This window comes from Taeniopygia guttata, chromosome 2 (genome assembly GCF_048771995.1).
Source record: "Taeniopygia guttata chromosome 2, bTaeGut7.mat, whole genome shotgun sequence".
Taxonomy (NCBI): Eukaryota; Metazoa; Chordata; class Aves; order Passeriformes; family Estrildidae; genus Taeniopygia; species Taeniopygia guttata.
In genome coordinates, this window is record NC_133026.1 from 124,784,705 (window position 1) to 124,811,042 (window position 26,338).

At 34.9% G+C, this 26,338-nt stretch overlaps 1 protein-coding gene across 12 annotated transcripts in view; it reads left to right on the forward strand.

Moving 5' to 3' along the window:
- RALYL (RALY RNA binding protein like) overlaps positions 1 to 26,338 on the forward strand; it is a 446,384-nt gene that overhangs the window by 234,481 nt on the left and 185,565 nt on the right. Inside the window, exon 1 of one of the 12 annotated variants that reach the window (XM_012572064.5) lies at positions 21,004 to 25,620. The exons of 9 other annotated variants lie outside the window; for them this stretch is intronic. In XM_012572064.5, the coding sequence (XP_012427518.1) occupies positions 25,584 to 25,620 (37 nt within the window). In that variant the 5' untranslated portion in view covers positions 21,004 to 25,583. Of the gene's footprint in view, positions 1 to 21,003; positions 25,621 to 26,338 lie in introns of those variants that run through there. 2 more of the 12 variants (XM_072924798.1, XM_002198324.7) reach the window with 2 other exon arrangements.

Below are 26,338 nucleotides of genomic sequence, written 5' to 3' on the forward strand. Positions count from 1 at the left end.
GATTTTTGTTGAGTCTGAATTTAATATTATCCTAGATAAAATTGCACTTTGTATATGAAAATATGTTCTTGATAAAATCCCATTAGATGCCCTGTGCTACTATCATTTTGGAAAATTTCTTGGTTTTCCCGAGGTCTTTGGTAAATCAGTAGGATAGAAGAGTATGCTTTTTGCTTGATTTTCAAATGCTAATTTTGCAGTTAGGCATAATAATGATGAAAGAAAGATTGGCATGTTATACTCCTCTGCTTTTAAACTTACTATTTGTGCTCAGAGTAGCTTTTTTCCTTACTAGTTTATTGATTTTTCAGCAGAGCTGACTTATAGTAAGCTTAGGTGACAGCTACCCCATATGCTATATCAGAGGCAGCTGTGCAGGATCATGGCTGCTACCTGTGCAGGTGCAGAAGCAGTGGGGAAATAGAGGATGGGCATATTTTCTCTTGACATGTTGGATATTTAAGTCATAGTGCAGAGGCTATCAAAGCCACAATAGCTTAAATGGAAGAACAAATTTCTTTGGATAGACTTTTAGAGCTCAAAGAAAACAGTGTCTGAGTCACAATTCAAGGCAGCCTTTTTGATGGAGACAACTGCATGGTGACAGTTTAAAATGGGCCACCTACAGAGAGATAATACTTAGTTCTATTTAATTGAATGGATCTATTCAAACACCTCTAGCAGACTTTCAGACATAGGGGAGTTTCATCACTAGACAACCAAAGTCATTTTTTGTGATTTTGAATGGATCATTCTGTTTGTACGACATTTATGCGTCTTTGTATGCCTCAGTAACCCCACAAAGGCACACTCAGAAGGACCCTGCTCATCTGGAAAAGAGTCTGAAGCACAGAGCAGAAGACCACAAGGAACCTTTTTTTTTTTTTTTTTTTTTGTTTTGAATTGGCTCACCAGTCACTGGCCTTGTGACTGTTGTAAATAGTTAGTTTGATGTCATTGCCCATAGACCAGGGAATGAACTTAATGCAGTTCTATATATCTAAGATAATTCGCACTTCCCATCACCTTAGTGGTCTCACAAAAGTTGTCTGCAATGATACTTTATATGATATGTTCCACTGGAGAAGAAAATATTTTTGAAAAAGCCCAAACCCTAAAAGAATTTCAGAAACCGACTAAAATCCTGTCAGAGCCTGGGATACAGTATGCTGCAGGAGGTAGGGACAATATTATGGAAAGAATTGATCAGCAGAAATATTCATGAGATAGAGAAGGGAAAGCAAGATAAACAGTGATCCTAGAAATGATGTTAGCGCATCAAATGTCTTGAAAGGGAGATGGCACAGACCCTTCATCAAAAGTGCATGTGGAGATTGTCAATGCATCCTTAAAATGCAGAGGAGGAGAGTCAGGAAGGAGAGCGTGGTATGTATGCTTGGTGTGAAAAATTAGGAAACAGCGGGATACAGGCAACCCCTGGTGGGTTCAATGAGTTCACTCCATGGGGGTGACATGGCCTTTTGATCCTTTTTTGGCAATGTAGTGAAATTTGCTGAGTGCAGGTGAAGAGACTTTGTTATATATACACTTTCTTAATTAGTATAGGCTGACTTAGACATCCAATTTCTTCTTCTTGAGCAGTGAGGATCTCACACAGTCCCCCTGAACCCCTTAAAACTTTGTGCCAACATGTTGTCATAGTCACAGGAAATTTGTTTGCAGAATCAGAGCTTTTTTCTGAAGTTCAAATCTAAACTTCAGTCTCATACCCAATAGAAATTCAAATAATCTCAGCTACCGGTAAGCCAATTATCTGCATAGTAACAGGAAAGAAACACTAAAACTGGTTTGGTCCATGTTAGTGCAATATATTATGAACTGTATTCAGTTTTCAGACCATCTAATAGCTTTCTGTGCTGTTTTCCTTCCCCCCCCCTTTTTTTTTTTTTGTTTAATTTTCTTTTCTTTTTAATTTTTTTCTTATTTTCTCTATTTATTTTTTGACTATAATTTAATCCTACTTTTCCTTTGCTTTGCTTTCCTCCTGAATCTATTTTCAAGTCTCTTCTAGGCAATATCTGACCTTGCTGTTAATTATTTGCCCACAGTTATGGAGCTGTAGAATAATGCAGAGCAACAGTACTGAACAAGGCCATCCATCTTCAGCCTCTTAAACTATGAAATCTCATCTACAAATAATGAAAATCTTCTATGCCCTACAGGTTCTAGATTCATATTTGATTCTTGACTTGCAGCTGAGCCCTAGCAAATGCACAGAAAGAGACCTGCCTCTTTTGTCAGTGCAAAAATGTTTATGTTGATACTGAAAAAAGTGTTAGCTATGAAAATAATACTTATTACCTCAGTCTATGTTAGAATTTATTCTAACACCTAGACAAAAATACCTAAGAAATTTCTCACTATCTGGGGGATTACAGACTTATTTTACTACTCTTTTATTTACTTGTGTGTTTTGTTTGCTTTTATTTATGCGTTTTTCCCCTTCTGTTTTATTTTACTCTGTTATGAGCTACATGGGATACCAACTGGGTTTGCTTTTTTTTTTTTTTGTCTGAGAAAAAAGCTATAAACCATGTGTTCCCTGTTTTTCCTCTTGCTATAATAAATGCAGTGCAATATTTACTCCTAAGCATAGGTGGTACTTGAAATCAAAAGGCAGGGTGAGCAGTGAGAATGCTGGATGTACACGCCTTGCAAGGTGCTTTGCTGCCACCATCTGATACAACCTTCAACTGCATTTGCTCATGGATCTGTATGGAGAACTTCGGGGGGTAAGAAAGCCCGGATTTGTGAAGGAATATATAGACGATTTGTAAATACAAATGTATCTAGAAGTGAGATTCAAAAATAAAATATGTAATAAATTAATTCCCAAGTTAGATCCCATTACAACTAATAGCCTAGTTTGTCAGAAAGGGAACCTGGGACAACATGCAGAAATGGACTTTTTCCCTGAAGTTGTCAGGAGACAATGAGTCTTTCATGAGGCCAATTGCAGCAAGAACTTTATTGCACTTGTCGAAGCAATTTCCATAATTTGTGTTAAGTCTTCGGGGACAAGCTTCAGTTACTTCACCACCTCTTCAAGTCACATCTTTTAATATGGCCTGTGATCTTTACAAGTCAGGACTAAAAATAAGTTCTTGATTTATTGTCTAGGTATGTAAAGAATTTTTCAGGTGTATTAGACACATTAGAAATTCCATGATAGGAAACAGTTATCCTCTGAGTTAAGTCTTCAGCAATCAAGAATAACAGCCAAAGATCATAATGCATTCCACAGTAGATTTTGCTTTTTTAATTCCAAATAATAATAGTTTGTCACTTTAAAGCATTAATACAATCTTAATATTATAGGACAGATGACTTTACCCATAAGTCATGTGTCCTTTCCTTATACTCTGTGTGACATGAAAGTAGACTTTTATATTGATCTTTGCTGTCTCAACATCTCAGCCAAACCCATTTTTGCATCTCCTTTATTTCCAGGGCTGTGTAGGGGCCAAAGTCTGCTTAAAAAATGGATATTTGTCCCAACTGTCTTTTGAATCATGTTTTTTGGTTGTTATAGGCAAAAGTAAAAGAGGAAATAAAATTCAAGAGCAGGGAAAACCAAAAGGAACAGAGAAAATAACAGGATCAAACAGAATAGTGAAGCAGATGTTTGGCATCTGGCCATAGTGGAATGAACTCTCTCTACACTGAATTCTGTATTTGTCTTACACTGAAAAATAATTAACTTGTAGAGCAGCAGGTTCAGAGAGCCATGAATGTGGTGATCGAGGCAATTAGCCCCTATCAGAACCATTGTTTCAGGCTCTCTGAAAAGTCAACTGAGTATTATTAGCTAGCCTTCTGCAGTTAGATGAGTCAGACAACTTCTTTTTAAAAATAAAGTTGACATTCCAGAGCACTTGTATGTGACAGGGTGAATTGAATAGCAAATTCCCACCATGGCATGTGTAAGCTCGTAATTATGATATTTACAAAGCTGGGAGAGGAGGAAAAGTGCAGGTTTTTTTCTTTTATTGGATTAATTTTATGCATTGCTGACCACTCTCTCCAGTAATTTTATTTGGGAGTCTCCTTTTCTTGCCATCTTTTCCTCCATTGCTCTTGTTGTGATAGGTTTGGTGATGCACAGTGACACCCATTAACTGTGCTAAGGATCTTTTGAATTCTTTTCACAGGCTCTTTAACAATGATACTCAAAATGTATGTAGGATATTATCTAAAAGGAAGAACATAATACTTCTTCATTTCTGTCAGGTCAGCAGAATTTAAAATTTTGACGCTGTCTGCCCACGTGCAAAGGCTTTAAACTAAAAGAGGGTAGATTTAAATTAGGAGGAAATTTTATACTGTGATGGTAACGAGGCACTGGAATAGGTTGTCCAGAGGAATGTTCCATTTCCCATCCCTAGAAGTGTTCAAGGCCAGGTTAGATGAGGCTTTGAGCAACCTGATTTAATGGAAGGTGTCTCTGCCTATGGCAGGGGAGCTGGAACTAGTCAATCTTTAAGGTCATCTCCCAAAACCATCCTATGAATCTAAGTAATCCTCTGATTCCATATTTCAAATCTTTATAAAACAGGCAATCCTTTCCCTCTGTTCTGAAGCTTTACCTCTTTCAGAGGACATTAAATAGACATTTAATTGAGAAAAGCCTCAGCACCATAAAAACCCAGAGGATGGTGCCCTAGAACTGAAACCTTTCAGGCCTTTTTGTTGTTTATGTGTTACCATGCTGAGGCAAAGTTTACAGAGAATGGAACGGGTAGAAGCATGAAGATCTGTCTGATGGCTGACTCTCTTTCAGTCATTCAGTTTTAGACTCCTCTCAGCCACAAACTTAATTATTTTGTAGAGAGGTTTGCAGCTGTCTGTGTTTGGTCTATCTTTATGCACTCCCATACATAAAACTAAGCTCTATAGATGTTCACCCTGCATCATTGCAGCAAGGGACTGGGCTGAAGTGTACAGAGATACATGTAAAAGCAAAATACTTAAGGTTGCTATGAAGAAACTCTTGAATGAGGAATATTGTTCATTCTGGTGATTGTATTTTAGATTGCCTCTCTGTATATTACCCAAGTGACTTCCTCCTGGTGATCAATATCTTAACTGTGTTATAAGGTTACGTTAAAGACTTAATCAAAAGTTTCTATTAGTAGTGTTTTGCTTAAGTTCCGTGTTCTACTCCAAGACAGTGAGCTTCTTAAGATATTGCTAGTATTCTGCATCATATACTACAAAACAGGGAGTAAATAATTTTTCCGTATATATTAAATAGTAACATGGCAATTTTTAGTCCATCAGAAGTCAGATTTTACTTTCCTTGTGCTCAAGCAACTTTGTCCTATGTAATATTCATGAAAATTTTCTGAGCTTTCATTAAATGTGTTTCTTTTAGGACACTTTCCCTCTTAGCAGGAAACAAAACTTTTTCTGGCCTAACAGATAGACATAATAATTCTGTTTAAAGAACTGTAAGTTATTCATGTGGCAGCATAGTTTTTTAGTTACTGAAAATGGTCTTTGAATAAAAACTTCCTAAAATATGCTAAGACTAGTGTAAATAGAGAATTTTTCTCAATTTCTTGACAGGAGTAATTGTGCATAGGTATATAATCAAAAGCTATCTTCGGGCTGGGCTGTGAGTCTGTACATGGTCCAGGCAAGTTTCATGGCTTGCTTGTTATTTCATGATGATCCTAATTATTGAAATAGAAAACCTGATGGAATGTGTCAGGAAACATTTCTGTATTACAATTAGCTTTCTTCCAGATGAAAATTTGGGGATCTAATATTTTCCTGTGGTTAAGAACCTGTTACAACACATGCCTTGAACAGAGATTTTGGATCCATACTTCTGGCATACACTGCTGTAAAGCCTTTAGCTTCCCCAATAAATGGGCACTAAGCTGTTCCCTAGGGACAGAATAAATTAAAATTAGTACATGTCTGATGCTCTATGGAGTCCCTAGGAACACAGAGAGGTAAAGAAGAAGAGCCCAGATCCATATTGAGTTCTTTTCTACCCTGCTCTGTTCCAGGCATGCAGAAGCCATGCAGAACCTGCCACCATCTTGTTCAATGCTTCCTATGATAAAATTATTTTTCAACAGCCAAGACCACAGGGACATTGCTGGAGATACTGTCTGAACTGCTCAGGCTGCTTTTTATATGCAGCAAACCATATCTATAAAGGACTCATAAAAAATATACTTCTATTTATATTTCTGTTCATGTTTGTTCCTATCTTCTTTTTTTTTTTTTTCTTAAGAAATTAAGAATTCTTCAGATATGTCACTGGTGAAGCAGCTAATACAGGTTTTGAAACTTGACTATTATTGCCTAAGTTCAGTTTACCTAACTCTTAATATTCATGCAAAGAAGCTAATTGTTAGGATGGACATTAAATTAAACCTTCAATTCAAAGATAATCTTTGTCATCCTTACTTATGACTTGCTTAATTATAGCGATTGCTTCCTCTGATTGCAAACAAATTGCCTATACTTCAGTTTCAACACTGTGCTTTTAATTTGGTAAGAGAATTTTCATTAATCATGTACATATCCTACAAATAAATTTTCTGTCTTGCCCTTCATACCATCGCCTCCAAGTAGGATAGAATGGATCTTGGTTTATTGTGAAGTATTTTAACATTTTACTAACATTGTGTCTTTTCTTTTTTTAATGGTATAGAAGTTCTCTATTGTTAGCAAACATGGAGTTTTAATCCTTTTTTTTCTATCTCACCTGAGCAGAACTCAAATGTTGCATATCAAGTTTACACTTTCATGTCCTAATTTTGCTACAGTGCTATGATAAACATTAAAGCAGGGGGAATAGAAACAGAAATGGAAATGGAAATACAAATAGAAATAACAGAAATAATAGAAATAGCAAAAATGGAAATATAAAAAACCTTCCCAGAAACTTTTGAGCCATGCCACATATGCATTTCTTTTCCTAATTCAATATAACTTGAATTCTCCTCAAGAAATTCTCCTCAACCATTTTTTCTTCTCTTCAGTTATGTAGCAGAAAACAAGTAGAATTTTTTTTTGTTGTTGTTTTAGATGGAAACTTCATCACAATTAATGAGCATAATGTGGTTTTTTATGAATAAGAGAATAATTCATAACTCAGTCTTTGCCTTCAGGATTCAGAGCAAAATCCACTTTTAAAAAATGGAGCTACAAATGTTGGACCACACCTAATGGTAATTAAGCTGAACCAGGGAATGTTCCCAAGCTCAGGATCTAAATCATCTAGAGAACAAGTTTTTTGGGATCATCCTGGGATGGTTTAGGCTTATCACTTATCTGGCAACACAAAGGCATATTTTGAAAAAAAACTAGAGTCAATGACCATTTCTATAAGTACTCTGGTTGCAGCTACCTTGTGTTGGTATAAAAGTGTTTAATTGTATTGATATGTGCTAATCCACGATAGTCTTTGATGCAAGAGAAAATTCCTAAGTGGGTTTCATTTTCAGGTACCCTCTATGGGTTGTTAAGGGGTCTTCAACGTCCAGAAATTTTCAATTACATATCTCTACCAGTAAACCTCAGTATTTCAGGGGCTTGGATGAGAGCTTGTCACTTGAAGAGCAAAAAAAAATAGAAAATTTTTTTTGAGACCTTTCTCTGTCTTAACAGAACAGTGACAATAACTGCATGGGTTTGTATGCAAAACTCTACTGAAATTTGTTGCAAGCCTTGGCAGAAAAAATTACAAGATCATAACAGTGGAGAAAACTTGAACTTCTTCAAGCAAAAAAAGAACTATGTATAAGGCACATGACTCTGAATTTATGTCTCTGTCTTTATTGTATTGGCCAGGGAAATATAAGACTGGCTGCTTTCATAAATTAGACATATGATTTTTATTAACTTTTTTAGCAGACAAAAATCACCACTGCACAGATATGGCCTTTTTATCTGTTCACTGTGATAAGCGGAAAGGCAGAGAGAGGATCCCCTTGATCGAGTGTACACCAGCTGGACATTTTCTCTCCTTGGGGACCACTCTTAAGGAAGGGATGTGGCCACCACAACTTGAATATATCTTGTGGGAAGCACCTGTGCAAGAAAAATCTGCTGCTTGTATCATCTGTGTTCACCATGGAAGCTGTAACTAACTTCTAAACATTTCATGTTTGGGTTTTCAGGCAAAATGAAAAACAGATATTTTGCTGATCCATAGCAGATAAACAGGTTTTTGTAGCTCATCTAAGGTTGAATATTTGATGAAAGCTTGTGAATTTGATCATAGGATTTCTTAGCAAATGTCAGTTATTTATCAAAAGAAAATATTCATTGTGTCTCCACTGGTAAGCAGAGCTTGTTGGCTAAATTTAAAAAAAATTTATATCACACCCTATTGTATTCTTTCTTCCTCTGAGCCATTTCCATTCTTGTAGTCACTAAAAAACTGGGAAAAGTGTATTACACTTTATGATTTTGTTAATTTCTGGGTCTTTTCCTTTAATTTACTGAATTTGCAGCTCTCTACATTGTGAACCCTATATACTTGCAGTCTGTGTTTTTGTTAGCCTAATAACTATCGTTGACCACAAGATGGCAAGGTTTCTTCACTTTTCTGTGACGAGAAGACAGGAAAAGGAAAAGAGAGAGGGCTGCAACAATGTGGAAAGAATGTCAAAGGAAGAAACACACATAGGGACTCTGATTTCTCTTACATCGTACTTCCAATTTCACAAATGAACAAATAAAAATCAGATCAATGTTATAATTCTGGTGAGATGCCTTAGATTTTGAACAAAAGTAATATATTTGCTAGTTTTCTCCTGATGCTTGCCAGACACATTCTTTTTCCAGTAAGTGTTGTCCATTTTTTCATGCTGGAAAGTTCTGTATTTACATTTTTTGCTCTTCCCCTTCGAGGTGCCACCTTAAGAAGTTAAACCACTTAACTGCAGTGGGATTAAAAGCCAAGCTCTTGCGTGTAAAGGGTTTTCAGAGAGACAAGAAGTATCTTAACTAAAAACCAGCAGATCAAAAAATTGCAGTGTCAAATTTCAACTTCAGGGCATAATTTGGTCATATTCATTTGAATTTAAGCAACTTGATTGTTCTGTGTTTGGATTAACTTAAAGATTTTCACATAGCTCCTCTTTTTCCTCATTTGAACGCATTAAGAATCAGAATCTTCTAAACATCTCCATTTGTAATGTGTGATGGCCATACAGACAAGTAGCTCTGCTGGAAACCTCCACATGCCCAAATAACAGAACATCTTAAAAGTGAGTGAAATTAAGCACTTCGAAAATAAATTTTTGGTAACATCAACTACTGCAGGCACGAAACAACAGCATTATCTTCTGGAGGAATCTTTTTCTTCGGGAGTTGCAATGGAAGCTCGCGGCAGCAGATGGCACCGGAGACAAAGCTGTGAGACTAAACCGGCCCTCTGCAAAGTCCAGAGACTTAAATATTTTATCTTTTTTTTTTTTCTTTGATAAAAGTGCCATAATTCAAGGGCACCCCCTCTGCCTTGTGTCATAAATCTTTTTACTAAGTCTGTGCCGTCATTTGTGTAAAAGTCACTGATGCAGCCCCATGATCTCATTTCCATACACTTCAGTTCAGGCAGATTAAAAAGCAAACTGTTTTGTCACATTTTGATCTGTTAAAGGGTGCTCGGTGGGAAATAGAGACATTTTCTTTAAAAAAAGGAGAGGTTCTTTGATGAGGTGGGCAGCAAGAGAAATCAGGAATTAAAGTTTTACATATTTGGCTACATGAAATTTTTTCCCAAAATTCTTACCAAAAAAGGATCAATAGGCAACTAGTGATCAGTAATATTAGAAGTATATGATGGACTAGGAATTTGTTATTGAAAACTATAATTATGAAAACAAGACATTTATGTGAAAAGATTTAGATTTGTAACATTACTGAGAGGAAAAAAAAAGAAAAAATATCAAATGTACTGGGCAGTTACTAGACAAATACTTAGAGTTATGTAAGACAAATTGTCTATGATGAACAAACTAACAAAATAGCCTTTTGGATCAATTTTCATTTTGATGATAGAAACAATTGGAGAGTAAAAAAGATAATTTTGAAAATTATATGGGAAAAAAAGTGAAATCGAATCACTGAGAAAACAGATACAAGTTTAAATGACAGTTCCATGTAAAAAATGGGAAAAATAAACTCACTTACTGAACACAAATGGACCCGTCTATCTTGTCAATTCCGGTAAATTGGTGTAATGGGTAGAAATGACACCTTAATGCGAAGAAGCAAGATATTTGTTTGGTGTTAGAGTGGAAAAGAAGACTCCGCTTGCAGAAGAATGAGCACAATATATTATCCCTGGGAAGAGGGGCCAAATACTGTGGAAAAGAAGCTGCTGCAGAGCACTTATTGTTGAAAATACCTGGGTGGTTTAGTACAACTGGCCATGAGCCACAGCATAAAAAATACATTATAACTCAAATCCAAACAAAATGCCAATGTCAACAGCCTATTATTTGAAGGAAAATCACCTTTCATCCTTACTTTCCTTTTGGCTGCTTTGTCTCAAGTTGCTTTTAGCATGATCAGAACACAGATTTCTCATATCCCAGATTTTGAGGCTCACTGGAGTGCAGTTAATCACTAATTTGGGTAGAAAATGATGAATATGTTGGTAGTAAGGCTCTGTACTTGTCTGTAATCTGTCAATGTACAGAACTTACAATTTAAGGGAAGAACATTATTGTCTTGGTCATGACTGGGTTTTAATTTGCAACTCATGTCTCCATTTCAAATAGTCCCATTTTTCATATAATTGTTGAATTACCTTTTGAGTCTTACATCCAATTGTGTAAAGGAATTTGTTCATTCACTCACAAAGATCAGGCTATAATAAATGGGCCTATCCATACACTTATGTTCTTCTGGTTTCTTTGTCTAAGTCAGAGCAGTTATACACAGGATGGTTTAGCACAGGCTAGGTCTCTGTGTCTTCCAGTTTTTTATAGACTAGGTCCTACTGATATGTAGAATCAAATTCGAAAGGGAAGCTTGGAGATTGGAATAAACATGTATTTTTTTATGCAGCATCTGGTTTTGATACTTGTCTGTTACAAGTAACTTTGTTATTTTGAAAAGGATAATTTTAAAATAATAAACTATCAATTTATTTAAACTACCTAACAGTTACTAGAAGAGATGAACTTTATTTGTTTAGCTTGTTGGAAGGTTTTTGCTTTTTAATGGTGCCTTAGTAGACAAATTCATGCATTGGTTTTAAATTCCTGTATTTTTAAATTGGATTGTTATGAAATGCTGCCAAGACTTCTAGTGAGATGAGTCTTTAAAATACAATGACAATTTTGTTCTGGTGGAATGGAATAATATCAGTGTATAATAAGATGGGATAATGATGTTTCAATACATGTGATTTATTTTCGAAAGTTAAAGACATTATTTTTATTATCTATGACTTTAGATTGCAAGAAAATATGCCTGCATTGTGAATTGAACTGTTACAAATGTATTTATCATTAAGACAAGTTAATTCTGCTTTCTTTTGCAGTATTTTATTTGCTTAACATATTATGCCCTATATTTGCTAGTATCTCAACACAGACCCTAGATGGAGGTTTAAGGGTTTTTTAGGTGCAATTGCCAAATAAACTCCTAAAAGCTTCTTTGTTTAAGTTTAGACACAAATTTCCAGCATTTTTCTGAAGGCGTGCATTGGTATATTCTAGTTCAGTTATCCTTAGAAATATTGAGACCATTGAAAATTTCAAGGCTACTTCCAATATGATGATCTTACCAAAAGAGAAGAAATTGGGCAGTGAAAAGGCATGATTAGTCATATGTTCAGCCAGCCCATTTATAGATCAAATTCCTACTTCTATTGGAGAGATTAGTTGCCCTGATTTTGAAAAGTGTTAAGTTTTCTTTTATAGTTCTTTTGAAAGTTTTAAAGTCCTCATAAAAATTCTTTAACCTTCTGATAATGTTTACATATTTCTACTGCAGTTCTCACACACTGTTCATGTAAATAATGATTGGTTTACATTTTTCTTTTTGGGAGAAGACAATTGATAGACTGTTGGTTTGACCAGTGTGGTTGGAGAGGTGACAATTTTATCCTCCAATCCACTGTAACTTTTAGAATTCTATATATTGCAAAGTCAGAAATAAAATTAACTCTTTTTTTCTCTTGAACTCACCAAGCTTCTGTGTATTCATTTCGTGTCCAATAGCGACAGTTAAGTTCACTGAATTGGAAAGTTAAGAATTGTGAGCCAAATATTCAGTTAATTTAAATTAAAATAATCTTGATGATTTATTTCCCTGGATTTATTTTTTGCATCACATAGAAACTCCCACATCATGAAACTCAGTCATCCATGAATCCAGGCAACTAATTTGTGTAATAACTTCTAATTTACAACACCTAAAAATTTTGTCATTTTCTTCATATTGAACTCAGTGATAAAAAATACAGCATGTATGTTCTCTGCATGGGAAATTAGAAGTAATATAATCCTATTTCTCCTTCCCTGAGGTCAGGTGTTTTAAATGTTATTAATTTGGTATTATTCAGAAGCAGTGCTTCAATGCTTCCATTAACATTTGAAAAAGTATTTCACTAACATTTATTATTCAGAATGAGGGTTACTGAATAGATCTGTACCTTATTAGACTCTTAAAAAATCTTAATCTCTTTAATAACAATCATCACATGGTTCTGCTGCTGTCAGAAATTTGAGGGGTTTGTGGCACTGTTCTACAGTGGTGGGTATATAACTTAGAAAAATTGTCAAAAATTCTCTTGGTAGGACTATATTTCTACACTGGACCCTTTCACCCAGTGTATTGATTTCCAACACTTTCTTTTCCCATTTAGTCAAATCTGGTGTATTTTGACTGCTATTCAAAATATTCAGCTGTAATGTTGGCAGAAGCCACACAAAACTCTCAGAAGAGAAAACTCTCTTCGCAGTACAGCTCAGAGAAAGTGCAATGCTTTCTGCAATAACTTTATATCGGTTAAACCTGCCTCAGTTTTTCACATGGTTTTATTTTTATATTTACTGGAAGTTGTTGAAAATGTCAACCACAATTTTCATAGTGTGTGTTTTACATTAAAGTTGGAACAAGTTTATTTCATCATATGCTTGATATGATCTTGGGGGTTTTTCTGTTTTGCCTTTTGCAAGCACCTATGAATCTTTGTCAGGTTGAATAACTCTGCTGGCTTCCTGGGAAAATATGAAAGCATCATAATTTTTCATTTAGTCAAAAAACCATAGAATCACAGAATAATTTAGTTTGAAAAAGACCTTTAACATCAACAATTCAACTATAAATCTAACATTGCCACGTCTTTCACCCAGATGAAGCCAGTAAAACCACAATGAAAATGTCAAACCACCACCAAATGTGACTGGGTCAAAGTTCAATGTCATCAGCAAATCAAATCAAAATATTCTCATTTTCTATTTTAGTAGAATTTGATTCCAAGTACAGCAGGATGTTTACTCTTCAAACCTCATATTTGAAAATATTTGAGCCATGATTATAGTGTCCTTCCACAATAAATAATAATCTGGACCCATCACTTTAATTTTCTTAGTGGAATAGTCCAGATGTTGGATTTAAAAGGTTTCAAAATTGCATGGTATTGGTAAAGTAAATTGAATCTGGACTTGAGGTTGATTCCAAACAGCAATGTGTAAGTGGCCTTAAATGAGAGATGTGGACTCCGTGTAAAATGTGGACAAGTCATAGCATTTTTTATGGTGTGCAAAAAACCTGGTGGATTAATGTTTTGTCTGATATTAATTAGCTTCTCATAAAGTATAATGCTCCTGTCATACTTCAGAGCAAAGTTTCTCATTTTAAGGTATTCTGTTTGTAATTCTCCTTTCTATAAATTAGCTGCAGAAAACCACAGGCAGTGCAGGGCTGAACCTTGCCTCCAGGGAATCAGTAACTCTTATGACATCCTCAGTACATTTAGTTCCTACTGGAGTGTGGGGACCCCTTGGTGATGACATCCATGCTTTGCTAATAGGGCATTCCTCTGCCACTAAATTGGGACTTTTTGTACTACTTGGAGTTATTGATTTGGAAGGCGAAATACAAATTATTCTATGGATTCCTGGGCCACTCTGCTTTTATATCTGCAGGTCAACGTATTCCTTTTGCCAACAAAACCCTTAGTGGCAAGTGTAAACATGGCACAGATAAATTTGGTAGCACAAGTCAGCCAGGATTTCTGGAATAGCCCTATGACAACAGCTCAGCCAACCTTAACATGCAGTTCATAGATAGATCACAAAAAATTTAAAGGGCTCGTTGATACTGGAGCTGATGTGTCTATTATTAAAAGTACTGAATGGTCTAGTAATTGACCCATAATCAGCCCCACATCAACCCTACCTGGGGTGAGAGGGATGCAGCACCCTAGACAGAGCACTCACTTTCGGCTTGTCCTTGGCCCTGATGTTGCAATCTAAAGGAGGCAGGAAACCCTTTTTCAAAGGATGGGGACCATTTCTTACCTTTATTGTTTAGATGTCAGTGTAGACAACACTCATGACCAGCCTTGTGCAAGCTGCTAAAGGCACCTTACTCTTCAGCAATGGCAGGAAGGACGTACATGTTCAGTGCAGCATCAGTTAAACTGAATCCTATGAATATTAGTTTCAAAATAATCCATTACAACTTTCATATGCTAAAATGTGAGCATGAATTTCAGTTTAGAAATTAAAGGTGAGTAGTAACACTGCCTTTCTTAAATCCCTCTCTTATTTTGCTGCAGAACCACAAAGGGATTTTTTCTTACATGTAAGAGTTAAACTTCATTTTAAAATATCAGCATATTTCATCTGGTATAGCTGAACCAAGAACAAAAATTTGAATAATGATAGTGATCTGGGGACAGATTTGTCAAAAATTACTCTAGATATACCTATAGTCTTGGTATCTTCTCTGAAGAGACTACCTACAGAAGCTGATATTCTCGTAGTATCAGAAATGGTTTTACCTTTCCAAGGTGTTTTAGAACAGGGAATAGAAAACTTGTACCTAAATTTTTCATTTTCTGTGATTTTAGTGTACAGTTTAATAAAACATCCTGGATATCTTAGCTTCACATTTTCACTTAGCTTCTTAACTCTTTACCTGGATGAGAAAGCATTTTTCCTGCTAAATCCACAGGGGAATAAAAGCATTCTTTATCTCCTCTACTGTACAGACATCTCCTTTTAATTAGTTTTCAGGTCATTGAGAACACAATTCTATTTTGTGGGCTTGAACATTGAACAGAGTTGTTATGTGCATTTGTAGTTAATTCAAAATGCTATGTAATATTTAGTAGTAAAACCTCAAGGTGAGAAGTAGTAATCTTTCCAATTTCCTCTTCTTGTGATTTTGAAACTTTCCTTACTAAACAATATTTCATCTGGCAGTACCTTATCATGCAAAGGCATATTCTGATGCCCTCTACAACTAACCATGAATTTTTTTTTTATTTCTGTAAAATTTTGTAGGTATTGTTGGTATTAGTCAGATTTTTTTTTTTTAATGCAAATATGTTTCAAATGTTTGATACTCTTACTAAAAACAGGTGAACCTATTTAAAATATTACAGGGAAAAATGTTAATTCTGTATAGCACTATAATGTTATTATGCCAGTCTTGATTTGATCTTAAAACAAAAGCCAATAATTTAGCTTGCTATAACTGTAGTGGAAAAAATTGTGTTCCATATAGGATGCAATTATCTCATAAACTGTTTTTGAATCAGTTGTAATTTTTAAAGAAGTTGACATATAGCTAGCATATTCTAAAATCTGAATTAATGAATTCAGCACACTCAATATGTACATAATCCCACCAAAGACATGCAGTCTTATTTAGACTATGAAAAAAGTGTCTCCTCCCCTATCATTCACCAATCTAATGAGGACATTAAATAAGATGCATTAATAATTTTAATTTAACAACACCTTGTTAGCCCTTTCCCCACATTGCCACCCCACACAGACACATGCAGGTGAACCCTTAAAAAAAAAAAAAAAAACACAACAAAATATTTGAGTAGTAGTGGAGTTGGAGTCATTCTGGTATTTTGCAATTCCCTCTGATTCAAAGGATGCTGTCTTATGAGTGCCAATAGTGCATCCTTTAGCTTGGTCTGGTGGTGAATTGCTACAATACAGCTTTTTCCATCACTCCAAAAATCAATCTTCCTCTCATCTCTTTTAAAGGCCTCATTCGCCCTCTCAAGCCAGCAATTGAACTGATTGATTACGACTAAAATTGTCCTGAGTCCCCCACACTGAGAAGATGTCATACAAAGAAAAGAAAGCAAAACATTTTCATCTTTCTTTTGATTGCTGTAAAAAAAGCATTAGTCTGAAATGAAAGGTTGAAGCAGCAACTGTTTATTGGCTGTGCCATAAAACATCATCAGTTTGCATTGCTGTGAGCCCTAAATTGACATTTTAAGGGCCTCATTTATTCACAAGAGGCTCTTTCTCAAGCTCTCCCTGTTCTGTTTTGGACACAGGAGACAACATTCACAGCACTGAGGAACTGAAAATGCATTTTGAATGTGAGTTAAATCTGTTTCAATGAGCATATAAAAACTTTAAAATAGGATGTCATAGTGCAATGGTGATGACAGTAAATGGTTTCTTCAAGTCATTATTCCTGAAAAACCTATTTGAAGTATGCAAGTACTTAGTGCTTGAACAGAATCAAGGGACATGAATTTGAGGGGTATTTTTGAAATATTCTTAGGTTATTAAAAATTCTGTTCTTAAAGTTTGTACCATTTAATTTAGTATGGTGAAGTGCTTGATCAGTACAATAACTAAAACCAGTGAGAAAAGGAAAACAGGACAGCATTTCATTGCATGGCACTCCAAATTGAAACAGATACCATCTGTTTGGAGAATATGACACTGCGGGTGTAATTCCCATTAAAAACAACTTTTTATTTTGAGGTGGAATAATTTTGTAACTTAAACAGAATCGAGGCAGATTGATAGTCAGAACTTTCTTAAATTTTTCATGAAAACTAACCAATATTCAGCATTTTATTTCTCTAGAAATTATATGTATGAATGTTTTGTATTAAATCCACAATTAAGCACTTGATACACAATTAAGCACTTGGTAGTCTGGTAGTCTGTTAAAAGCCTAATTTTTTTTTTTTTTTAATTGAGTACAGCTGCTTTGGCCCCACATCTGGTGTTTGTCTACTGTTCTATATTTGCAGTATCCTATGATGATAGAAACTTGTCCCTGTTAGAGGCACTATGACTTATTTCAGGTTTAACAAGGAGGAAAAATTTCTAACACTTTCTAACATCAACTGTCTTTCTGACAGTTTTTCACAAGAATTATAAAATTACCAAGTGAATAAAAATATTACATTTTGAAATGCTAATTCTACACACATTAGGATTATTTCAAAGACCTACTTAAATTCTTAGTGTGTTCGTAATTAAACTGATGAAATCGTTAATTGTCAATTGATAATTGATGAAAATTTTTCTCTTATATCCAGTAGACATTTTTCTAAAATTTGATATTTAATTAATACAGTTCCAGCTACAGGACTGTGTTTGTTCTTTACTTAGGAAATTCCATGAACTCTAACTTTGGCATGTTGTTGTAATATGTTAAAGATTATGATCATTTAAAGGATTACTGTGAGGTAAAATAAGGAATATTTAATAGTATTATGCTCATAAATCAAATTGCTAAGACATATGATTTAATGATCAGGAAAAATGACATTACTTCTTTATACATCATTTGCATTCTTTACTATAATAATTTAAATTCTAAAGACAATATGGTTTTGTGTGGAATCCTTTATATTTGGACAAAAATTTGGACTACAAACCTAACTCTTTTTAATGGAAAGGAGGTGTGCTTAGTCCATAATCTGTAAAATTTGAAGCCGACCACTGCTTAAGACTGTCTCAATTGTTAAACAGAGGTTCAGAAATAACATGAAAATAACTAAGTATTGTTACTGGATGGTGAAAAACCTCATCAAGATAACGAAATTCCCAGCCAAACCAACAAGCAAAGCATTTAGAAGAACAAATTGAAACTTATCAGGGCTAGTTAAAATGGATAAAATAAAAATAACATGGATAAAATAAAATTAAATGAAAGCTAAGATGAAAAGAAGCTTGGACTTAAAAAAAAACAAAACAAAATATTAAAATTGCTGAAAACCAAAAGGAAACTGTCCAAGAAAAAACCTGTCAAGAACTTAAATGGATTGGGAAAGAAACTACTCTAAGATGGGAGGAACACACTTGTATCTAAGGAATGTGTAATGTAAGTGAAACTATTTAAATCACCATTCACCTGAGATTGATTTATCTTCTTTTCCACTTGCCAAAGCAGAAGGGAAGATGTTTTTCCACTGTATAAACTACCTTATAGAATATCTAACTCTGAGCCTGAAGTTTAATTGATTTTTTCAGACATTTCAGAGGGGACTATCTTATTGTACCTGGTTTAAAATAGCAGTTAAATATTCCTCAGATGAAGGAACAGAAAGCTTCATGCTATGGTTACCAGTCTAAAAGGACCTGTACTTACTGTGTACAGTACTTTTTTGAGAAAAGGAAGAACTATAAGGCATTCATAACTGTATTACTTGCTTTTGAAATAGAGGAAATGATAGAATTGGCCAAGTTTCACTTAAGGGTTATACAAGGACAATGTGGACAATAAGGAGTGGGTTAAAGCTGTGAAAGTATCAAGCTCTAGAGCTCCTGTCAATCTTTGGAACTAGTGAGAATGCTGTGGGGCAACTCCTGGTGCAAAACCATCGCTCTGAATTGTAAAGTGAAGGTTCAGGCTTACAGCGCATAGATGCATTGTAGCTGCTCAGAATTTGTGGAAGTTACTCAAATGTAATTGAGGACACATTGTAATTCTGAAAGATGTTCATAATGTGTATCTGTAGGTGCCTGAGTTATCAAACCAGAGTCTGTAGCTCAAAAGTTACAGACTATTGGCTCCTTAATGAAGGGATGGGACTACTGTTGGGCTAAAAATCATTACTCAGATAAACATCAGCTTCAAAGGCTGTGGGATTTTAGAGGAGCTAGAAATCAGCCATAGCTCAAGGTATTACAAGACAATATATGTACTTTTATGCAATGGGCTGTGGCAGCAGCTCTCTGGCCACAGAGAGCAGACACAGACTTTCCCAGGGAAGGCTGTGAGAAGATCAGAGAAAAGAATGAGAAACAATTCTTATCTCCACTTGTTGCACCTGCTGCTGTGCATGTGTGGAATGTGTCATGGAGATTTGTTTACCAAAAGGTGATTTATTAATTGCACACTGGATGGTGTTTGGATTGATTGACCAATTAGGTCAAAGCTGTATCGGACTGGCTGTAAGAGTTACTGAGTTTCTTAATAAATATAGTATAATATAGTATAAGATGATACAGTAAAGCAATGGATCAGCCTTCTGCAACCATGGAGCCAATGCTAATTATTCCCCATCTGGAAGTCTGCAGCGACAATGGGCTACTATTACACGTACACATATATTCTTCAATTATAACCTCTAAACTTAGCTTACTCTATACAATTACATTACAACACTATAAAACTTCACTATCTTACTCAATACAGTTTCTTACTTACCTAAGGCATATTCTTACAACTATAGAAACTTAAATTTATAATTTTTCTGCTTAATGTCTCTGTACTTTTATTTTTACATCGATCCAAGCGTTTTCCAAGGCTGAAAATCAAACCCTTCAGTATCTGTGGAAGTTTCTATCTTTTCATTTCCGAAACAGATCAGGGTGCACTGGTGATCTCATTCATGCCCAGCTGAAAAAGCTGCTCCTTTTCCTTTTTCAGGATTCTTTAAAAGTAGATACAAGACATTACATGCTTCACATTTGCTGGTGTTAAGCACCCCATGACATACCAGTCTCCCCCTGCCCTGAAATATTCTGTTAAAATTAAGTAGGCTGAAGGACTAACATGGACAAAATCTTGGCCAGTGCTGAATCTTACGACAATTGACATTTAATCTGGGCATATTTGTGACCACAAATAAGACTTGGGAAAAAAACTACAAGTTGTCATCTTATCCATCTTCTATTAAGGTTCTTCTGAGATACCTAATCTGCTATAAATCCTTTAGCAAGCCTTCTTATACTTACCTTTAACAAACTTGGTTTCCAAAAACCTGATTTAAATCTCTGTTGTTATAGTGTATGTCCATGACTCTATTAACATCTAGACAGAGAAAATGGCTTATTCATGGATTTTTTCCATCAAATTTTTGTTCAAGGACAGTTACAAAGTAACTCTACTTGGTTGATTTAGGGTTTTTTTCCTCTAAACTTTTTTCATGTTTTGAAACTCCTCTCTTTAATAATAGATCACAGTTTTACTTTTAGACAAGCACATGTTGATTCCAATGTTATATTTGGAGGAAGTGACAGATTAAACCTTGGGAAATTATGAGTCACAGAAAAATATCCAAATGTGTATCTAGTGTTCTTGTTGGAGGAATGAGAACATGCTGGGAACTGGGCAAGGGCCATGAGGAACAGCCAGTTAGAGCTCCTACCTGAGAAAGAAGGTGTCAGGCTTTGTTTAATACCTCTGTGATCATATTGTTAAATTCTTATAGTGACATCTGATAAAAAGAGCACAATCTAATGAGGGAAGCTTGACAGTGAATTCCTTAAAGACTAAAGATAAATGCTACTCTAACAATGAGACAAATGAAATTCTGGTGAAAAAGCTTCAGCGGATAAGAAAAAATTACCCATGGTGAAAGTAGGACCAGTTCTATAGGGGCTTTCTCCTGTTATCTAAAAAGAATCCTTTGTGGTGAAGTGCCATTACTGTATGATGGTGCTGAAGAAAAGTAAAATGGGTCAGCAAAAATGTATAAGATAATAGAGAAAAGAAGCAGCCAAAGTTTTCTTACAATCAAACAGCTCCAGAAAAAATTCTTCTGATTATTTTTGCTAAGTTACTGGATGATGCAAATGCTGTGAATGTAGCAAATTTTATTCTAATGCAGCATTTGATAAATACATGAGGTCCTTGTTAAATCTTGCAAGCTGTATATTCTTGTGGATACAAACACTGGAGCAAAGTAAAAAGCAACAGAAATAATGCAAGACTTATGAAACGTTTTAACTGCATTTTGTCTTTAGCAAAGAGAAGGATTGCTGATTTGAAAGTGTTATGATAATTATTTCTCTTTTATCCAGACAATTTCTTAATACACACAGCTGTGATTACGTACTAACAAATAGTGGCCTCTTTGAGCATATTTACAAATTCAGTCACACATCATTTTCTCTCTCTGTGTAATTCCTCCTACCGTCAATCACTGTCTTGCAGGGGGAAGACCTGAGAGTTAAAGCTGGAAACACTTAGAAACAATGACCTCAAATACAAAAATAATGAGAATAATGGCAGTCATCATAGAGAGGTCTGAATATAAACACTTTGGGCAGGGTTTACTTGTCTAGATATTTTCCCAGAGCCACATAAGACAGTCTTGGCTTCAGTAGGGAGCTCCAGAAGGTTGTAGGTTTCCCACAGGTGCTGTGCCATATTTTCTGGCACTATGTGAATGTCTCAGATTCTATAAAGCATCAAAGTAATGCTAGACATGATGTTTAGGCAGTGGAATTTGGCCCTTTAACCTACAGCTAACCTATTAATAAACCTTTTCCCTCTTTGGCACTGTCAATGATCTTTATTTCTGATATGTTTCTGGAATGCTAGACAGCTTTGTTGTGTCCTGAAAACATTTTTGTAACTCCTTGATTTTAATTTACAGTTGTAGGCATGAGATGTACAGACTTTACTTTTTCTCATCCAATTTGACAGAGTTTGTGCAGTATTTTGCCAGTGTTAGGCAGGGTTGGTTTGGCCAATATTTTAAGCTTTGTCCTCATTACATCATAAAAAGACTATCTTATCATAAATCTGCATTATTAGCTAAGTGACATTTCTTGCTAAAGTAAATTTTATTTATCTAATATTGCAACATATTATAAAGCAATTTTGTCAGATATCTGTATAAATATTGATCAGGAAAAGGTGCATATACATGATTTTAATACAGCAATAATTTTATCAAAGAGGGGTTATTACCTGGAGGAGGTTAAACTTTAATGCTTACACATATCCTTTATTCACAGAAAAAATTAATCCATATTCATAGATGTAATATTTTCTTAGATGACATCATAAAAAGAACTGTAGTGGAAGCTATAAAAGATTATTATCTGAGAAGACTCTTTGGGTGCATTAAATTAGACAATGGAAGGAGAGAACAGACTTTAAGCTTCCTCCACCTTCCTTTTCTGCCTAAGATCTGTTCAGCAAAATTGAGCATACTACCCAGGCAAAGTGTTTATTGATGAGTAATATGCGAAATTAATGTCAGTAGTTATATTTTTAAAAATCTGCATTTTGTTTCTTTTCTTCGTCTTAAAAAAAGGAGTTTGAGAAATGTATTGCAGGATTCAAAGAAAATATTTGGACCTTATTATTTGGACCTATAGGTTGGGGAGAAGAGAGAGGGAAGAGGTGTTATGACATGTGCAGTTGTGGACATTATCAATTCCTTTACCACCAGCAACAATGACTGAAAAAAATCTTTCCAACATACTGTTAAATAACATTTTTAACTGTTTCATTCATGTAAGATTGAAGCATTCTTGTAGAAAAGCAATAAGTTTAATGTGACCAGGTGATTTTTTTATGCTTATATGTTCCATTGATTTCTTCCCACCTCACTAAGCTGGTTACATTTAACCAGCCATGTGCCAGATTCTGACTTTTTTCAAGGTGTAACACTGTGAAAGTGAATTTTAAACTCTCCTAACAGTCAACAGTAATACAGAAAACCAGGAGGATGCTATGCCTACTCAAAGCTAGCCAGCACAATCAAGGTGTCAGTTTTTTTGCAATATTTTCTCATTAAGAGACCTACAGACAGATTATATTTATGTCATTTTTAGCAAACACCTTTCACTGCACTGAAGAATCAGAGTTCAAATTAACACAAAGAAAAACCAATAAAGGCTGTGCTCTCAGGGATCATTGATTTAAAATAAATAAATCCCTATATCTTGAAGTCTCCATTTAGTTTAATTTTTTATATTATACCATTGCCAAAATATTTCCATATAAATACATGTTGTAATAGAATAATACAAGAAAGACTAGTAGAAAAATATGCTTGTTGTAGTAGGTGTTGTACATACTACAACATGGAGAGTTAGTAATATATGACTAGGCTTAACACGTGATAAAAAATGGCAGAAAAAATAGATATTCATGACAAGGAAAAGAACTGAGCTTTTTAATTACAATCTTATATGGGCTGAGGAAAAAAATTGAAGTCATCTTGCCAAATTAATGAAATAAGGGAAATTTGAACTGAATAATATGGTTGAGCGCCTTCAGGTAGAAGAAGGAAGAGAGCAGGAAAAGAAAAGATTGCTACATGAAGCAATAAATTTAAAGGGAGACCACAGATCTCCGTAGTCTAAGTCAGATCACAGATCTGATTCAGCTGCAAATTTACTCAGAGGTAAAATAGAGCAGGGCAACTGTGGAATTATCCTCAGTTACTATAAATTGGTGCAAAAAAATTGACCCCCATGGATATTAAACACACAATGCTATTTGAGTGTAAGGTCTCCAGGGTCTTTCTATATGGTACAGATATTTTGCCTGCTGCTATGCTTAGCCATTATCCTAATTTTTTCCTTCCTGTCACTTTTGATTCATTTTGTAATCTCCCACCTTTCTGCTGACCTCAATGATAGATATGGTGTAATATCAAGTGTGGTATTTTGAGACAACTGTAGATGAAATACTAAAGAAATCGAAAAAATTATCCATTGCTTTTACTTTCTTCAGGCTACACTTTATCCTCAGCTTTGCTGATACAAATCCAAAGCGAATGAAAAGGTATGTGGTCAGATTTTGGTGGAAGGAGGAAATTAGATTAATAGAGCAATATAAAATAAAGATTTTACTTCAGTAACTAGAGGAGTGTCAATATGAGGATTTGTGACTACTGAACAACTGAAAGGAGAATTAAATGGTGCACAAAGCTAAACATGGTTATACTGGAGATATAAAAATATATCTGATATATCTGAGAGGTGAAAAAGTGATGAAAAATATAAATTTAAGGTAGGCATATTGAGAGAGACATTTCTTTTAATTTCTTTTAATTGTTTTACCTTAGGAAAGTAACTGTATGTCAATATTTTAGATGAATGCTACCAAATTGCTCCTCTTTGACTGAAACATGAATTATCCGTGAACACCAGATGTTATTGTTTTTAATGTAAGCCAAAGATATTATTTTTTTATTTCTTTGAGTTGCTTAGAGAACTGCTGTCTAAATATGTATTTTAAGCAGGAGCAAGAGTACGATCACCAGTTTTCAAGACATTTCAGCCATTCTACTTATTTTTTTTTTCCTTTGACACTTCTGTGTTTGTGGTATCTGGGTTTAAGATGGCAGGCAGCTCAAAATATGAATTTCTTAAAACTTTAAAGATATTTTCATGAAGTTTAATTAAAGGCAAACTTATTGCTGAATGACCTGGAATTTCTACTTTTTTTCAGCTCCATTATTGCCACTGGCATCTTCTTGACTGTAACCTACCCAGCATGGCAAATACCAACTCCCACCTCTTCAATATGGATAAATTTTCTCCCCCTTCCTCTATTCCCTTTAGGAAGATATTTGGATTTTTTGAAAGGGTGATATACATATATGTAGATGATCATAAAATGCTGTCACTTTATCACCGTGACCTTGTGACTCAAAAGACTAGAGAGCAGTGAAGTAGCTGTAAAAATGAGCCATCAGCAAAATGTTATTTAAATAGCTTTCCCCAAATTAAATCATTGAAAGGTGATGCAGAAGTAAACATAGCTGTGAAAAAATAAATTTCATTTTATAAATGAATAATATATAAATTATATATTTATAGAATAATCTATTCATGAGCTCAAACATCCAGTCAGGATTTAATTGATCAACATGTGTTTATTTTCTTTTAACAGTTATTTGAAAATGTAATTGTAATTTGAAAATATGACTCAAAATATTTTAACATACTCATATGCATAATTCTAAGATCTCTCAATGGAAAGTTAGTTTTCATTAGTTTGAGGTCATTTATACAATTTTGGTTATGTCAGGGCTTTCTCAAGGAATCTTGATTTCAGACCATTGCATAGCATATTACCCCACTTTGATGACATGATTCTATCTGTGTTTTGGATTTTTATTAGCTGGTATCAAACACATTTGAGAAAAAGTATGAAAATAAATACGTTTTGTCTCTGAGCCTTGTAATAGAGAAAATAGCTAGAGCCAGTAGCAGCTCCCCTGGATTTTAGGAGAATGGTATTACCCTGCCTTTCTCCGAGAGATTGCTGGTTACCTTCTGCCAGTGAGCAACTGTCTCACTGCAAAGCAGGAGCACGATCTCTTTTGTCTGTGATCAAGGCAATTATTTCTTAGAAAGTGGAATTTCTTCACAATGACTATGTACAAGAGCAAACGCAGAAACCAAAGATGTAAGTAAATTATAGTTTTTTTTAATATTCTTTCAGATGAGAGAAAATAAATCTCCAGTTGCATAGAAAACCATGTTTTACTTTACCCTGCTTTGCTGGAATTATACCAGGAAAACAGAAACAGTATTCCATGCCAATTATCCCACTGTTTCTCTGTATTAGGTGCAGGAAAGAGCTTTAAAATGAAAAAGAAAAAAAAAAAAAAAAGCTCACTTGTTACTATGGAAACCCTCAGAAAGTGATTGCTTGATGGCATCAACAAAGAAACAAAGATCAAATATAAGTTTAGTTCAGAAGAGCATCCTTTTTTCAGGGCTTAATGAGTGGCTAGCTGTAACCTTTGATTTGATGAGGTTGACATGCTTTCTCCGGTGGACTTTTTTGTGTGGTTTGCATTAAGAAGCCAGTAATAGCAGAACTTTAAGGGCAGTTATTTTATTTTCTTATGTCCCAACTTTCAGAATTAACTAGTTTGCTAGCAGGGGAGCAGAGAAGCTTGCATGTGTCTCTGCTCTGCATTTACAACTCCAGCCATGAGGATTCACTGGTTTCTAAATGCATGACTTTCCAGTCAAGCACCTCTTTGACTTTTTAAATTGCTACGGCATCAGATGGGGGAATTTCAGTATCAATATTGCCTCCTCTGGAAGCTTATGGAACAGGTGACTGAGGTGAGTGAAAATGTGCTGTGGGTCAGGTCATGAAGTATTTGTTGCTC